We start from the raw sequence: 18,557 nt of genomic DNA on the forward strand, positions 1-18,557 counted from the left end.
CGATAAGTTAAGACACAGCCGCCCCCCGCCCCCCATAGTGATGTGTACATTTGTTTTAAAGCCTCCTGTGTTTTCCTGGCTAGACTAATCATTAAGTGGTACATCTTAAGCTGGCAAGCAGACACATCCTTCTTCCACCATTTCATTTCTTTGTTTTGGAAGATAAGTATTATGTCAAACATGGGGAGAGACAAGAGAAAGAGTCAGAGTGAACTCGGAGGGAAAAGAGGAAAAAAAGGGGAAGAGGAGAGGGGAAGGCAGCGATATAATGTGGAACACCTGTGAAAGGTGATCGCTGCAGCTCAGGCATCGGTGCAAAAGGGGAGTGAGGGAGGCAGAAATAACACAGCCAGACGAGCGTCCAGCACATTCATTACAGAGGCTGCCTCATGGCTTCTTTTCTTCTTGCAGTGCAGTGGAAATAGTCCCAAAGTAAAGACACACACACAAAAAAAAAGGGTGACGAAGGTGAGTGGAGAAAAGGAGACGATAGAAGAAGGGAAAACAAAGCCTTCAGAGGTGCATCAAACATGTAATGAAGGAGTGGAAGAGGGTAGAAGCGTGAGTAGTGTTACAGACTTTAGCCTTCTCCCAAACCTAAATGTCATGTCACACTTAAAAGCTCTCAGAGCAGCTTGGATTTCATGAATGAATCACTGGCTCACGGCAAAGTAGCGAATGCAGACACACACAAACAGACTTTGTCTTCTGGCAGAGACCTTTTTTTTTTTTTTAAGGTCTCGTTTAGGCACCAACTTTAGGAGGGTTGGCTGAAGAAAACCCACCCCAAAAAATAAAAATAAACCTGGTGAGCTTCCTTAAAGTTGTCTCATAACAAAACAAGGCCTTTTTATTTTTTTTAAAGAGTTCAGCTTTTGGGGCTCAGTGACCTCTTCACCCGTGACTGGCAGAGGGAATATTTCTTGACAGTTTATTTAACCCAGCATTAGCATGACTGAGTCAGCTATAAGACACTAAGATGAGGATGTAAGTACACCTGCTGCTGGCTTTGTTGTGTCTGAATCCACGTGACCTCCCAGAATCTGGCTGTTCAAGATAATACCACGCTACCTGTGGATCATCGCGACCATTCGATTAAAACAGTGCGTCCTTGTCCCAGAACTTGTAACGCAAAATGACAGCAGCTCTGTCTGATTCTGAATAAATATGGCATAATGTATATTTATACTCAAAGCGACAGCAGCTTTTGCTGAGAAGAAATACAATATTAGATCATATTTCACTGACAGCGACATTAATTTGGGGCGGCATAGCTCGGTTGGTAGAGCGGTTGTCAGCGTATAGGCGCTATATAAGTAAGATCATTTAACTTGACACCTTCAGACAACTCGATAGCAGAACTGTATGTATGAGTCATTGATATTGTGAAGTTCTCTGAAAGCAACATTCAGAAAGTGTTTATACTAACATGTTGCTCTTCATGCAGCCTCCTTCTGACTCCTTGAAGTTGTTTGAATTAAAACTCAGAATTACAGACTACAAAGTAGCCGTTTTGAGGTTGTTGCTTTTTTTCCAACTTCTGCAACTTCACAAGCAACTAGGAATTCTAATTTCCGAGGAAAACTGGAACATACTATCATGATGGATTCCACATCCGTCGTTATGAAATCGCAAAACACATGAAATAAATGTTTTAAAATGTAAGTACATTAGTGCTGCCAACCCTGACACATTGAGCGCGAGACTCCCGCAATAAACTTTAAACTCTCACTCTCATGCAACACATGCTTTTGTCTCATGCCAAGTAGTAATTTTTGGTTGAATGTTGGACTTCCTCATATACTTTAGATTTAAATATAGGATTGTTCACAGCTTTCAGGATCCTTAGACCATTACTGACATCTCCTAATTGTGGGTTTCAACTATAAAATGTACACTACGTCTATTATTACTGCCTGACACTGATTGTTTTGTACTATTGCTTACTTTTTAATGTGCCTCCTAATTACTTTTGCATGATATCAGTTTTAAAAAATGTGTTTTACTGAAATTATTATGATATTCACACTGGTTTTGACTAGTGAATTGTCGCCGCGCCCTTACTCTCAAGATACCAACGCTGATGTCTTTAGTTTTTCTATCCAAGCGCTGAATTCACTGTTTCTGACTTAAAGATCTTGCTTTTCCACCTCTAAACTCATTTCATGCTGCTGTGTCTTTCAGTCCATCCGGAGGGGGCAAGTACTGTCTTGGAGAGAGGAAACGATACAGATCGTGTAACACCGATGTAAGTGTCTGTTTCTTTGCCTGTCTGGTTGTTTTACTCGAGCAACTTGGAAAAACTGCTGAATCTCCTCTTCGCAGCTCCACATTTCTCCTAGAGAACATGTTATCTTAGGAGAGGGTTTACAGGGCCGCACGTCAGCTCGCAGCGTCACGCCGCCTTTAAGCTTTCTGACATACCGTCTTCCTGGAAGCCAGCACAGACATTGATAAAATTGCACAGGCGGTGATTCAATATTCCCCCCGGCGACTCGGGGTTTTATTCTGCCTCTTTGTCACTTTATAGTTCCCATATTATTTGTGACATTTCGCTAAAGTCAAGCGATGATGACAGTTTCAGAATGTATTTCATGAAAAGCAACTCACAGACCTGGAGCAATGTTTTAAACAAATATTTAACATGGCTGCAAGTGGAGACCTCTGTTCAACTATTTCTAGGTGGCCCTTTTTCAATAGGTGAAAATTGAAATACTTACGGCCCCGGTGGACGCTTAACCACAAGTCTTTAAAATAACAGCTCGGAGCAAGAACTGAGTGTTTTCTTTGGAAAACAAATAACATCCCCAAACCACTATTTCATCACAGTGACCACACCGTATCCAAGGAAATGTGTGTGCGCGTGTGTGTGTAGAAGAAAGCACCAGATGTAGATACGATGACAAATCCTCACATCCTTTCAGGAACAGACTGATTAATTGCTTTGTGTCCCGGTTTGTTTTATGTTACACTATTTTCTCAGGGATTGCAGGATACCCACCTGAGCCATGCAAAAAGGAATTATCTTGAAAATCAAGTATTCTCAGCAGAAGTGGGACGTAAATATCACAAAGTGTCGACTCAAGTCACGAATATCATTTCAATACAAAATGTTGGTACTAATTGAGATGTTTTGAATTTGTGAGAACATGAATGAATGAACAAATTTAGCATTTATAAACTTCACAAACAGTGTTGGTGACGCTCACACAAAGTGCTAAGAAAAGATCATTTCAGTTCATGCTCTGGTTTGTGCAAAAATTGTTTCGGCCAGTTGGCATCCACTTAAATCACACAAATTTATACTCCAAAACAGGCAAACGATAATCGTCATGGACTTGTTTACAATCAATTGCATGACATTATATACTTCTATGAATGTATGACGATGTCATGCCTGAAATAGGAGGATTAAAATCACTCTGCCTCAAGCTTCTCAGGCTGTTGATCCTCAATTTCTCATGGGATTGCTTTTACAGGTTGCATCATGCTTTTTGTGACGTGATGCATGTTGTATTCCACTCTTGTTTGACTATGCTGCTCTGGTTTCTTTAATAAGAGTTTTCTTCATTTATTATTTATTTATTTATTTTGCAGCATTTTCCTGTCAGGGGTTGTGCATCATCTTCTCCTAATGCCGTCTGTCTCCTGTATATTTCTTCCTGTCCTTCCTTTCATGTCCTCACTCTGCATCCATGAGCAACTCAATCCCTGGCATCATTTCTCCCCTGCATAGTTATCATCTCTCCTACATATAAGAAAAAAAATAAAACCTAAAAGCTTTTTCAACCTTGTTTCTCTCTCTCTCTCCCTTCCTCCACCAAACCTTCCAGTATGTGCCAACCCTCCAATGTACTCACTCCTAATCCTATTCATTCTGGTCACTTCCCGTGAAAACCTCAACATCCTCAGCTCTGCCACCTCCACTTCAGTCTCCTGTCTACTTGCAATTCGGTGATTTGATTAACCCAGAGCGCAGAAAAGTGAGGTATATGAAGAAACTCTAAACCTGCTCTGGTTGCCATTCCATAAAGCGCTACTTTTTTTTTTTTTTTTTTTTACTGTTTGGTACTTTATACGCTCTTTGAAGCTAATTAATAATACACAAAATGCTTACTTGCAGCTTTGATAATGTATTTAAAGCTGTTTTGTTTTTTGTCTTCCCTTTAAACACGAGTTAGCGCGTGTAAATTCCCATTGAGCCCTCTGGTATCATTTCAGTGCAACTTGCAACAATATTAACATGTCTCTTCTGAATTCATCTGCATGTTTGATGTGCAGGTTTAAAGCTGCCCTATTGGCAAAACACTTGAGCGGTAATGAAAGTGGCCTGGCCTCATTGTGGAACACTTTCAGCATGTGAAATACAGTTTCGACCCGAGGGCTTTTATTTGTCCTGAGGGAGAGTGTTTTGGGGTTTCTAAGGACCTTTTCAAACCCGTTAAGTGTTTCTTTCTTCCCCTTTTTTATTTATTTATTTATTTTTGTTAAGATGGGGGTGGGGGGGGGGGGGGGTCTCCTCTTACGGGAGCAATATCCACACAGACACACAGAGGCGAGTGGCATCCCAAATATCCAGCTTCAGAGGAGCCAGATCTGCACCAGCCTGCACTGTGGTGGACTCGTTGCCTCCTCTGGCTCTGTTTATGTTTCTAATTACCCCGACCGAAAGAAAGGCTTCATTAGCTGCCATAAATCCACACAGCAATCCTTTCCAAACGCGAAACACAACTGCTCTGTGTTGAGGACTTCCAAGAAACAAGTCTGCTTTAGTGCCTGAAAATAAAATGTGACATCTTATACGGACTGGGTCCCGTTGTTAATAATCCTTTTGTCTGTGCAAATAACTCACTAACTCAACACACAGGCCTGCATACCCCCGCACCTAAAGGACTCACTTCAGTTTTGGTCTTTACTACCAATTGCACAGATTTTTCTCTTGACGTTTTCTGATGTTTTGTTGTTCCATCCATCACCTTCTTTTCCTGTTAAAACCTGCGTGAGCTGACTCCATCATTTTCGCCGTGATTTTTTTTATTTATTTATTTTTTGAACCGTGATAGCTTACACAACCTGAGTGAGCTCATTTTCATCCCTTTTTTTTTTTTTTTTGATACTTAAATTTTATAGGAAAATAAAATTTTATTTCAAAAAACAACAAATGAAAACAACTGCCTTGTTTCCAGGCACACACACATTAAACATTATGGACTGCGAGTTGTCATCCTGCCCTTTATAATTTGACCATCGTTACTTATAATTGTTCAAGCGTGTGGCAAAAACAATGACTGAGAAAAACAAATTAACAGCTATGGTAATGTTTAAATATTTACATACACCTTGTTTTATGCACTTAGCGATGATCTCAGGCACCGCTGTCCATTCCTGGTTCCAGATGGCCACTGTCGTCACGAATAACGCTTTCTACATCACTACTGACAATAGAGTAAACCTTGTTTTTGTTGTGGTCAGGCTTTCTGCAAAGCTTGGTGATGAGGGTTTTGGATGACTCTGATCTAAGGCTGCCTCCAGACTGCAGTTTTGTTTTTTGGTTGTTGTTTTTTTTACACTATATTCAAATTCCATGTGGTTGTTTACATAATTACAAGAATTGGCCCAGAAATAATAATTCAACCTGCTGCTGTCTTCCATCAGTGGCTTGTTATGAGGCCCGATAAGAGCTTGACGATGATTTTAATTAGATGTGTCCGATCCAGAATTGAAAATATGTGATGTGAAAATACCAATGTGCTCTTTTAACATCCAAAATTCCCTTTTCTTTTGTTTGCATCTTGCAGGCCTGTCCTGCGGGGTCTCGTGATTTCCGAGAGAAGCAGTGTGCAGATTTTGACAACATGCCATTTCGTGGAAAGTACTACAACTGGAAGCCTTACACCGGCGGTGAGTCCAGGGCTGGGTCGGATCAAAGATTTGTGCAGCATATTTACTTTCAAACTTCATTCGGAACACCGGTTTAAAAAAACACAAACATTAACAGGTAAACTTGTACATTCGATCAATTTTGGTTAAACGTTTCTGGTGTCAGTTCGCCTGCAACATCGGGATGACTATGTACAGTGACCAAGATTAGTATGTAAACTGTTTGCAAACAGTTTAACGCACAACAACATGAGGCCACCCAAGTCAGACTTCACAATTTATAAAATGGGACCCTGCGAGGAGCGCATGAATGAAGCATCGGAAAGACATGACCAGATTACGTGGAAAACCATCCATTTAGGCTTGTGCGTGCAGTGAGTTGAGACTCAAGCACCCTCTTGTCTTATGATCACCTATTTAACATTCGGTTTGTGTTCAGACTAAGTTGCTTATCTGTAAAGCCTTCCCATCAGCTTTTGTGTCTGCGGGAGGATTTTTTGGATTCCTGTTCACTGAGCAGGCCTGGCCTCTGTTACTGATTCAACGTTGAAGATTCCACATGCAGAACTGATGTTTGATGCAGGTTCAAGAAAAAGAAAAGAGAAAAATCCCAGAAAAGGAGGACTGGGGTTCGGTGTTGTTAGTCCTCTCTGGAACAGTTCGATATGAATGAGTCAGAATTAGCTATATTATACTTTTGGCTGAGCTTCAGGAGGACGGGCCTCGCCTCGTTCTTCCTCTCCTTGATGTCTGCAATATATCCACTTCACTAAAAACACAAACACCTCAAAGAAACCTGATAAAGTTGGAAGCATGTAAACACAGCTTGTATTTTCTTACAGGGATGGAGGAGCTTGGGTTTGATCTTGCTCTGTCAAAGGGGGTCTGTTTAGTCACATCCATCACCTTCTGGCTTTTAAAAAAAAAAGAATAATTATGGGCTGTGAGCTGTTATGTAAAAACAGCAGATAACCTACATGCGGATGTCAGAGTAATTGTTGTTGGCAGGTCTCCTTCAGTGTTTCAGTGAGGTCAGGTTCAGGGTTTCGAATGTGAACACCCCTGACTTTCCTCTTCCACAGGATCAACACGCCGGGAGTGCTGTGAGGGTTCAGCTCATGCTCTCTGTTTCATTGCTGGGTGACTTGCAGATAGTGATGCGCTCTGTCCTACTGCATGCTGTTTAATCCAGGTGGCGTGAAGCCCTGCGCACTGAACTGCTTGGCGGAGGGTTACAACTTCTACACGGAGCGCTCTCCTGCCGTCATAGATGGCACCCGATGTCAGGCCGACTCTCTGGACATTTGCATCAATGGAGAATGTAAGGTAAGGGAGCAGTGTTTGCCAGCGTCAGGCCACAGACTCACAATCGTGTAATCCAGGTGAGAATGCAAATATGTGCACGTACGACAAAATCTACTATGAATTTGAGATATTGGGCAAAAGTTTCACTTTGTGTTTTTTCAGGAGGAGTTGCAATAATCCGATTTACAATTACGCTAAGAATTAATCAAATATACCCAGGAACTAGAATGCAGTAAAGTTGCTTGTAATTTCTGAAATATGGACTTTTGAAAAAATCATATGGTCGGCCAACAATTTCGGCTTGAAAAAAAAGGATCTATAAACCTTTGTTGGCTGTAATGAGTAAATGCATTTAATATGACAGTTGTACCCTGAACCAAAAACTAATTTATTGAGATAATAAACATTCCTTGAGGTTTAAGGGTGTTTTCCTTTTCTTTGATGGTCTTTTTGTTCAACTAACCAGTTACAACTGTGCAAAATCTTAAAAAAAAGAAGAAGAAAAAAGTGTATTTTCTTCTGTTCTTAAGTTAAGGACATTTTAAAAATGATTGTGGATTACAAAAAGAAATACTTATTGGAATTATGTTACAAAAGTTGAGAATTTAAACTGATTGCATTACATGTGGGACATTTTGTTGTGAGTTAAATCAATAACACACCGTTGTTTATTAACTTCGCTAGGACTTGCAAAATGGTGATATCAATTATAAAAAACAAAACAAAAAACAAGTGTCTGATATATGGAATATTTTAAAAAGGCCTCGTGATCACCAAAAATGATGTCACTTTTTGTTATGAACATTTGGCCCTAGAGGTGCAAGCTGAGTAAACTGTTCAGATTTTGTTTTACTGTGGGGTAGATGGGGAGCCCAAAACTGATTGGTTTCCTCATAGTATAGAAGCTGGATGAGTTCATTACTAGATATTATTTCTCTATGCTGAGCTCGTAAGCGTTTAAGCAGGTCATAAGAGCCAGTTTCTACACAGCTTGTTTGATTCTGACCGACACAACTGCCAAAAGTACAAAACCGCACCGTTCTCCGCCGAAGAACAATCAGGCCCTTTGAGCTGCTGATCGTAATCGAGTACCGCTTAAATATCCGCTTTGGACTCTTATCAGTGGTGTGCAGGCTGAAGTGTGATTGTTTTGTGGTAAATACAACACAAAAATCATTGTTTTATTATTGAATGATATTTTATACATTTGAAAGGGTTGATTTAACAAACAAAGTTTTATTGAAATGGGCCAGTGGCTGCTGCTGTCTTTGTTTTCATGGGCATGAATAATTTTGTATAGCTTTGTGTGTGCAGATAAGGATTTTTTTTCTTCAGTTTTGTTTTTTCTGAAATGCAGCTGAAATAACTTCTTCCCTTCAGTATTTGCTTTGACTTCCACCTGACCGTACAGTTTGAATCCCGTTTGAAAGCGCAGCCTCCGTCCCCGCGACATTACTCCGATTCTAATATAATAACACAACATGATGTGTGTTTTTTAGTGGGGGCGAAAACCCCGCGAGGTGGAATATTTCCTACCAAGAGGAGCCTCACAGGTTTATTTCCACTCTGAATCCAGCTTGCCGTATTATTTCGGAGGCTGGCTCTCGCCGGGTTCGCTGCCACGCGGTGATAAATCTCTGGAACACTGTCTGCTTGGAAAACTCTCAAAAACGTTTAAAAGTGCTATGCTGTGCACATGTGGTGGGGAGGAAGGGGGAGACGGGAGTGAGCGATAGAGAAGGAAGAAACGGGGAGATCCAATAGAATATAAGTGTCCGACAGTGTGTCATCTCTAATGCTCATGGTAGTTTTCAGTAACTCATTGTTGCCCTAATTTTTACTAATTTTTAAAACAGACTTTTATTTAGAGCCATCTGTCCTACTTTCTTCCTCATGAACTCAGTCACTTCCTTTTTTGGATCAAAAAAGTAAAATAAAATTAAATTTTTTTATAAACATTAAATTGAAATATTGTGCAGCTCCTGTGCATCGTTTTATATAAAGTTTACCATAATACGGCTGAACGAAAACAGAAACTTTGGAATTCAAACACAAATTGAATGCCAAGCTTATAGTGATATATTAATCTGTCGTGACAGAGTGGCACTATCTCCTATTTACTATGAAGAGAATTTAGTATCTAAAAACTGTAATTGAGAAAACTTCAAAACAAACCCATTCGACTCCAATTGCTGATATATTTATGCTTGTGTCTGGAGGAATCCAGCTTAATTGTAGAATGCATGGACTTTTAATAGATCCCAATTGAAACTGGGTCAACTGTCTCTCTCTCTATATATAAATATATATCATGCAGAAAATTCACAATTTATTTTGTAAATATTTGCACTTTTTAAACACCTTTAAATACCCTGAATTATATGAGCTGATACACTTACAGATACTAAGTGATTTAGCATTTAGTAGTCTAATAGAGGATGAAATCTGTCCTTGATGCGGTTTTGTTTGCTGGATGGTTGAAGTCCTGCAACTAAAGAAAACCATTCAAAAGCAACACGCCAGAATCATGAGAATGACAGGGCAAGTGTAATATTACTAGGAGCACATTTCCACCACATCGTTGGTCTCAAAGTGCTTTGCACTGTTCACATTCACCCATTCACACAAACAAACGAGGAGACGGCTGCCATGCTGGTGCTCCACCTCCATTTGTGTCGCACGGGGAGAACATGTACACTCCCCACAGAAAAGTTCAACCTGGACTTGAACCAGGGACATTCTCATGCTCATCACTATGTGGCCCCACCGAACCTAAATAAATACACAACAGAATAAACAAAAACACGAGTAATATGAAACATCGCAACTCTGCGTCAGAGCATGAGAAGTACGGCTCTATATGCAGCGGCATTGAGCTGCAGCCAACAACTACTTTAATTATTGCATGCAGTGCAGCTCGTTGTCTCACTGTGCTACTGCATTTGCTTTTGATCAGTCCCGTCTCATTTGATTTTGTGCTTGTTTATGTTGTCTTTTTGTCAATTAAAAAAACAAAAACAAACATCATTTAACCCAGCAGACTATTCTCTCATTTATTTATTTAGCTGTTTGGTCCATAAAATGTCGTAGATGGTAGAAAAGAGTCGTCACATTTTCCCACAGTTATGCCAGACGTCACAGGGTGTCTCCAGTCGTCTGAAGCTGAAAACTAAAGAAAGATCCTGTGAGGAAAAGGCAGTACGTTGTCACTCTGAAAAGGCTGAATATGTTGGTCTAAGTCTGCGGGTGTAGTTTCATTTGTTAGGGACTGTGTGGATGCTGCATTAATAGAAAGAAAAAAAATTCACATTATGTCTGGTGATGTAATTTATTAGCAAAAACAAGCAAATGCTTTATTTTCTAACAGAAAGACGCTCTAAGGGCAGTAGGATATGAGTTTTTTTTTACAGCTTTCAGCTGGTTGTCTTTGCTTAGCATAGAGAGAAAACAATAATAAAGCACAATAATTAGAACATTATATCATGTCTATTTAATCGATATGAACGCCAACTTCTTGTCTTCGCAGTGAAACCTAATAAAGCTAATAAGTGCCAGTTTCAGAGAACTTTTTGTTTGAATTTAGAAAAATATAAGTGATCCTGAAGGGTGGCGGCGGCGTATTTTTAGACAAAGTCAGAGTATCAGCATCCCAAACTTTGTTGCTCATGCTACGATATCTCAAAGTTTTAAGCAAAGCGATCCAGATTTGAGCGAAAGCAATGCTCGCTTTAATTCTCAGATTTTTTTGCATGTTGGCTTTGTAGCACGTGGGCTGTGACAACATCTTGGGCTCCGACGCTAAAGAAGACCGATGCCGTGTTTGTGGAGGCGACGGCAGCACCTGCGAGGCCACGGAGGGACTCTTCAATGACTCTTTGTCCAGAGGAGGTAAAACATGTGACCTCCAGCGCGCTTACGAAGTGACTTTCAAACATTTAATTCAGCCGATGATGCATCAGTTAGTTGGAGGACGATGCTCTACAGTAGATGCGAGTGCTTTGCGAAAGAAACACAGTTATGAACTAATGACAACAAAAAGCAAAAGAAATGCAGACAGCATGAGGCAGGGCAGCTCACATTAATTGATGACTAAAAGCATGATATGGTTTACTGTAGGTGTAGGTCAATGTTAATGCCACTTATAGTTTGCTGTCTTTCATTTTATATCGGAAACCTTTGTATTTTTAAGTGCACAACTACTGACTAGTACATTACCGTTTCATAAATGCCATGGCATTATAGTATAACATAATAACACATTACTGACACTGGTTAAACCGAATCACACTATCGGGTCACTTTTAATATTTTACTTGTGTTTTAGACTAAAGCATGCGTGTACGGTTTGCATTGCAGTCATAAGATCTCCAGCAGTTGCTTGAAGACGCGTGCAACTTGTCCGTATCTATTTCAAAAGGCATTATCTTCAAGAAGTCTTAGATATTTACAGCAATGTAAAAGTGTCCGAGCCGTCTCCTCAACCGAAAAGGCAGGCGCTGTTTGCTTTTGTTTGATGACCACACGTGACACGCTCAAAAGTCGCCGGAGATAACTCCACAGAAAGCAGCGTAATCATCTTCCTTTTTTGGCAAAGCCGTTTTTGGTCAAATGCCAAAACATCCCGAAAGCCAGGAAGATAATATTTCATTGAAATGCATAATCTTAGCCTTTGTCACCTACTGATGACTGCATATGTTTTTGGCTGTTTAGCATTACGCTGTCAGAATGTGGATCAAGACACATTGTCATTACCATTAATTACGTCATACAGCTAAGAAGCGCAGAAAAAAAGACTGGATCTTGGCTATAGCCTCAGGTCGTCTATAGAGAGCAGGAGAGGGAGAGAGAAAACATATTTCTCCTTCTATGGTATGGCTGGTAAACCATCTAAAAATACTGTGTGTGCATGTGTGTGTGACTGTAAAAAAAAAAAAAAAAGGAGGGGATTGTTTTGTCCTCTTGCAGGATTGCTTTGTCCTTTTTGGGTGATTTGGTATTTATTGTATACGTACTCCTACCTCACCTGATGTGCAACTTTATGTCCACTTTGTGTTACGCAGAAATGAGTGAAGTGTGGTGTAATGTTTATTCTTGTCTTCCAGGATACATGGAGGTGGTTCACATCCCGAAAGGATCGGTTCACATTGAAATCAGAGAAATTGCCATATCAAAGAATTACATCGGTAAGTGGCAGCACACGGGGTTTACACGGTTCTGGCCTGTGAAAAAAATACTGTGGCGGTTCTTTTGGCGAGTCAAAGTCTTTCAGAGCAATGTTATGCAGCGAGCTTATTGCACTCGTGGTGATTATTGTGATGGCATTTTATCCTGCTGAGAACTCACGACAAGCTTATTAAAGAGAGTAAGAGTCAACAGCAGTGTTCTGTGTTGCACTCACTAATAAAAATGATCCGCCACAAACAAACTCGGACGCCTGCCACAGCCTGTGTTTGATCTGTTTAAGTATCCTTTGTTCATGCGGTAATAAAGTGAGTGCTCATCATAGTTTAGTTGACAGGATCCATACCACGACTGCAGGGGCACTGCTAAGAGGTTTTTGTTAAAGCTAAAATTGCTGCACTTGTTCTATTTTGAATCGTACTTATTTACGTTAAGAAGAGCTTTGTCCTTTACTCATTTATTTTACGATGTCTTCACTAAACGTTCGCCGGTGCCACTTTCGTCACCTCAAACGCCAAACCAAAAGATTGCATGCTGTGCAGAATAAAGAACAAAAGCGCGAGTGCTCCAATTTTTTTTCCTTAATCCAAAAAGACAAAAGCCTGAAGAATGAAGACTAAATGTTTTTGTTTTTTGTTTTTTTTTGCAAAACATCACAAAAGTGTCCTACTTCATTCTGCATCATTAAATCCATTGAATTCTTCATCTTTGAAGTCATTTCTAAACAATGAAAAGGATTAAGCACGATCCCTCTAACTCAGCATTGAAAATAGTTAATTGGACTTTAGTTATATAGCTTATTTTTACCACTTGAGCCGTATGAAAGTGCTTCTTGTGATCTATCCAAATGTATGCTCACACAAACAAAAACAGATGGGGACGGCCGTTCCCACAATTTCTTCAGTATGAAAGAGTTTGGCCTTTCTGGTTCCCAAAACGATGGTTTTGCTCATCGCTGAAGTTCGTGCTTGATCGATCGAGGCCACAACCTCCTGGAAAGTTTCTTGACGCGTCCTCCCGGGTGACATGTCCGGTTCATATTTACAGATTGCTTCTTATTAACATTTAAAATTCAAATCACCAGTCAAACTAAGAAAAACACAACTCATCGCGTGCCGTCATGTCACAAATTACTGCTATCCATTACTGTGATTGCAACAAGGGAAGCAGCCGAGTCAGCACAATTTTGTTTGATAACACAGAACATAAAAAAGAGGTTTCAGAACTGGTCTCTCATACTCCAGGGTCAAGCCTCCATTAACCTGGGGGATGGCCGCCGCTTCAGCTGCCCCTGAAGCTCCGCCCCTGGATGAGCTGCACTTACCGCAAATCACACCCGAGTTTATTTTAGTAAACCAAATGTGACAAATAGAAATGTAACTTTATTTCATTATCAATCTTTCCATCTCTGCAAATCCATTAATCTGCTGCAGTGAGATGAAACCGTGCCACTGCAGCCTGTTTCACATTATCTGCTCGGCTCTGCCTGCGTCAACCACATTTCCAGTGATTTTCTTGTGTCTTTGTCAACAGCGAATTAGAAGAAGGCATCATTTAATTTCCTGTTGCCAAACGCAAAGCCACAAAGCCGAGGTAGTGGAAATAAAAAAGAAAAAAAAAAGAAAAGAAAGAAATCCATGAATCTTCACATATGTGCTGCCTGCCTTGCCACCGGCCCCGGCGGCTTCTCTTCCAGACTAAACAAAAATTATTGACAACACTCGCAGCATCAAAACCAAAACAATCAAGAGAACTGGATTCAATTAGGCATGTCTTGCTTTTTTTTTCTTCCTTTCCCCTGATTAACACGAGAAAAACATGCGACAGCGTGTTGAATTCACAGCCGATGGTGTTGATGGACGACTTGAGTTCCACTTTGAACCAAAGAGCTGCGTCAGATATTTATGGGGCCACGGCGACAGCAGCCTGCTCCACCAGGATTAGCAGGGATATGATGTCTTTATATCACAGTTTAATATTTTGCGGGATCTCATCTTTGTGTGTAAGCAACTTTCTATGTTATGAATTTCATCTCTGACCAGAGTGATAATGGTATTTATTTTTTTTTTCTTTAGTAACGTTGTCTGAGCCTTTGATATTCAGGCCAGCGCCATTAGTATAAAGATGAAGTGACGCAATATAAATACATAGAGCGATATTGTGTGTCTGTATTAAAGGCTTTTTTGGGGGGGGAGGGGGGTTTCTACATTAAAGTGTTAAACATTTATCAATTTAATCCAACACTAACAGTTTTGTTTTGTTCAGACGTTTAGTTACTGTCACCATTTAGTAAACAATTACATAGAGCGTTTACTTCGACTTGACAATTGCATACAATTGGGTTAGCAGCTGTCGCTTGGTTTAACATTAATAGTGATTTAGTTTGCCCATGAATTCAGACATACCATTATCTCTTGTTGCTTGTGTAAATACCTCACGTGCATGGTGGCCTTTCAAGCTCCGCCCACAGGAAGTGGTGGGGGGAAAAGAATAGTGGGAGCGTGGGCTTTGATTTCTACATAGAAACACGTTTGTGTGCAGGGTTGCTTTGCTTGTTGTGAATGTGTGATTCATTTTTCTGTGACCAGTTTAATTTGATAGCGTTTGTGTTTTGTTTGTCACAGAAGATGGCTCTTTTGTTTCGGTTGGATTGGTTCTTTGTTGACATAAACCCCCCTGTTAAATAAGTCGGTTTGATTCAGTTTTTGGTTTTTTTCTTCTCAACTAAGTTTTTATCATGTTTGTCTTCTTGCATTGCGTTTTCTTAGTTTCTGACCCAGTTTGTATGTGTTTTTAAAGTATATTGAATTATATCTATTATCTTGATTATGAATAATTAGTTTGGCCACTTTGTCTATCATATGAGCAGTGTGGAAAGCAGAATGCACTCAGTGTGAAAGGTTCTAAAAAGAAAACTTTGCAAATGGGATTTTGATGAGTTAAAAAGCCGTAAACTTTTCTTTGTGCTAAATATGTAGAATCTGCAAAGGGGGGGGGTGGGGGGGTGGGGGGGGGGGTGGGGGGGGGGGGGGGGTGAGGCAAAGAGTCAGAACAGTGAGTGTTTGGATGGTTTCTCTCTTTCAATGGAGAGAAAGTGGATATTTTCAGATCTGTTGTGCTTGGAGACTGGCTTTTGTTTTGACAACCAGACAGAGCGGCGGTATTCGATCGTGATGAGGTTTTCGTCCAGGGCTTTCACCTGAACTGTGTTTTCTTTCGCCTCCCAAATTAGACGCTCGTACGTGTCAGTGCACGCGTGTCTCGGTTGGCACCGTGTTTCTGCGGCGATAGCGAGCTGTCAGTGACATCAAGGAGGCTGCGGGTGATGATGACGATGATGATGATGATGATGATGATGAGAAGGAACAATGGCAGTGACGTCACGCCACATGATCGTCTCCAGCTACCGCTCCTGTCTGCTTTTGATTTCAGCCTCTCTGAAAGTATTTCTCCTGTCTGTGATTACTCAGCTTTGAAATCCGAGGGTGACGATTACTACATCAACGGAGCGTGGACCATCGACTGGCCCAGAAAGTTCGACATCGCAGGGACGGCCTTCCATTACAAGAGACCCACTGATGAGCCGGAGTCTTTAGAAGCACTGGGGGCGACCACTGAAAATCTGGTTGTCATGGTAATGTAGTTTTGATTTTCATATAGCACTTTGAAAACTTCCTAATCTGTCCTAATCTGTATTTTTACTACTGTTACCGTATCTGTATTTTAAAATAATAAATAACCCACATGTTGCATTAGTTTAGGTTGTGCCTAATTAAGTGGTAATCCAAGTATCTTGGAAGTCTTTTAACATCGCATGGCTGCAAGCTGTATAATAATCTCTGATACAATGGTACCTTTCACTCTTTGAGAGATTGTTTAATCTGAAACAGATCTCTGTCCAGAATGCAGCACCTTTGTAGAGCAAAAGCCATGCTTACAGAAATAGACATGGTTTCGTTTGTTAGTTGGTGGCTCTGAGTTGGTTGTAGATATGAATAGATAGATCGATTTCATTTCGGGAATTGGGTACTTTTTAAAGAATGTGTTCCTTTGTGATGCGTCTTTGTTTCTTAAGCGACTCTCATGTATGCAAACCACTGTTCATTAATATATCATCATGCAAGTATCAGCCAGTACAGTTTACTATCCATCAAAGGAATGGAAGTATGCAGACAACCTCTGAATGACCTTATATGACTCCACGTACTTTGCAGCTCTGTGTTTACATCAGTTTGTTAATAATGTCCATTTGAGGCTGTGTCCTGCTGCTTGTGCTCAACATCTGGAGGCTAACCTTACGTGACCCTCGGCCAGTGGTTTTAGGTTCAAAGCTATCCAAATGTTGGATAGTGGAGGAACAATGTCGTTATAATGTCACTTGGTTTGGAGAACAACTGTGTTATTGCATGATTGTATGGTAGTTTGCTCATCACCTATCATATACATGTTAATGGGAATGCATTCATCATGTTTAAAAGGTTTTATGACAGGCCTTCTTTTTTTGGGGGGGGGGGGGGGGGGGGGGGGGGGATTTGATGTGAGGCAGCTGAGAGTTTTTCTTGTTGTAGCACTCAGTGGTTTCTGCCTTGACATGAATGCCGAAAATACCAGACCACACAGCACCACTGGAATAGACAAGCAACTGGCCGCTTGACCACTAGCCATTTCTTTGTGGCTTCCAGAGTCTGGTTTTCTCGGTCCTCTTCTGCATCCAGCAGACTAATATAAACCCCACAGAACCTCAATAATCCAGCCTGGTTTGAGTTATTACTGAATTCTGCTGTCCTCTTCAGTTGCAAGGAACTTTTTCAAAGCCTCTTAGCGCTTTGTGTTGGTTACGTGACACCCCTGACATGACTGTTTTCGCTCATTCTTTGCCCTATTCAGCTGGTTTTAACAAAAAGCAGCTACCTACTCAGCAACAAACTGCATAAAGACAGTTAGAAAATAGTTGGTGAAACACATTGGAGCATTTACATATACCTCAGGAGTGGACTTTGTCCAGAAAGCAAGCGGGCAAAGTTGACTTAGATTAGTTGGGTGGCCAAAAACATATCTCCAAAATATTTATAATGTGATCCCTGACTACTTCAAGGCTAAATTTACCACTGTTTGCAAACAGCTTTACTGTCATAAGCGACGAAGCTGATACTATCAGTAGTTTCAAGTTTGCAGCCCGAGGCAGACAAAGTTCAAACAGGGGGTGATCCTTATTTTAGATGATTATTCCAAAACAGAAAAAGAAATACACTTCGGGAAAGAATAGAAAAAGCAATCAAACTCAATGTGAGACAGCTGAGACCAAACAGATAGTGTTTCTGGGTCGAGTGACGGGGAGAAAAGCAGGTAGGGTGACAGGTAGGTCTGCAGGTCAGACATATGAGTAAGTGGGAAAGGCTCCATTTCGAAGTGTGGAAATATACAGAGTGCTGCTTTTGAAATGTAGTGTGCTCCCCTTTTTCTGTTCTTACATATCAGTTGTGCATCTATAAATGAGAAATAGTGTTTTCATGGAAATGTACTCTGTAACAAACCAGTCTCTTACAGTTAAGAGGAAATTAGATGGATTTCATAAGCTTAGCATGTGCAGTTTGCCAGCTAAAAAACGGCAGTATTTCTTTTTTGGCTTGAGCAATATCTGTCATGATATGATATTCAGTATACAAGCATCTATGCGTTGACTAATGTAGAGGGAGGAGGACAAATTTTCCCGATGCAGGAATGCACCTTGAACCATTGTAATACACAATTGGAGGGAAATGAAACACATGGACAACAATCACAGTGGAGGCTTGAGATCAGAGGCGCATATTCAGTAAGAGAAAGGAGTATGAGACACAGGTGGGACATGAGCTGCTCTGGCAGGAGATTTAACCAAATTGTACTGAGACAAAAAGGGGTACAGTTCACAAAAGCATTAAGACAACAACTTTGATTCACTGCAGGTCCTCCTTCAGGAGCAAAACTTGGGAATACGTTACAAGTTCAACGTGCCGATACAGCGAACAGGGAGCGGTGACAACGAGGTGGGCTTTTCCTGGCATCACCTACCCTGGTCTGAATGTTCTGCTACCTGTGCTGGAGGTAAGCCAGACTGCAGGGTTTCTCCACATTACATGTGAGGAGAAGTCCTGATGTCATCGCGTGAGTCTTTCCAGTGACTCCACAGATGCCCAGGCTTCCTGAGTGTT

At 40.7% G+C, this 18,557-nt stretch overlaps 1 protein-coding gene across 1 annotated transcript in view; it reads left to right on the plus strand.

Moving 5' to 3' along the window:
* Positions 1–18,557, plus strand: part of adamts6 (ADAM metallopeptidase with thrombospondin type 1 motif, 6) — a 64,182-nt gene that overhangs the window by 33,006 nt on the left and 12,619 nt on the right. Inside the window, exons 14-20 of the mRNA XM_080476682.1 lie at positions 2,185–2,248; positions 5,799–5,901; positions 7,073–7,206; positions 10,950–11,073; positions 12,288–12,368; positions 15,837–16,000; positions 18,312–18,450. Of these exons, the coding sequence (XP_080332808.1) occupies positions 2,185–2,248; positions 5,799–5,901; positions 7,073–7,206; positions 10,950–11,073; positions 12,288–12,368; positions 15,837–16,000; positions 18,312–18,450 (809 nt within the window). The remainder of the gene's footprint in view (positions 1–2,184; positions 2,249–5,798; positions 5,902–7,072; positions 7,207–10,949; positions 11,074–12,287; positions 12,369–15,836; positions 16,001–18,311; positions 18,451–18,557) is intronic.

This window comes from Lipophrys pholis, assembly GCF_963383615.2.
Source record: "Lipophrys pholis genome assembly, chromosome: 12".
In the NCBI taxonomy this organism is placed as follows: Eukaryota; Metazoa; Chordata; class Actinopteri; order Blenniiformes; family Blenniidae; genus Lipophrys; species Lipophrys pholis.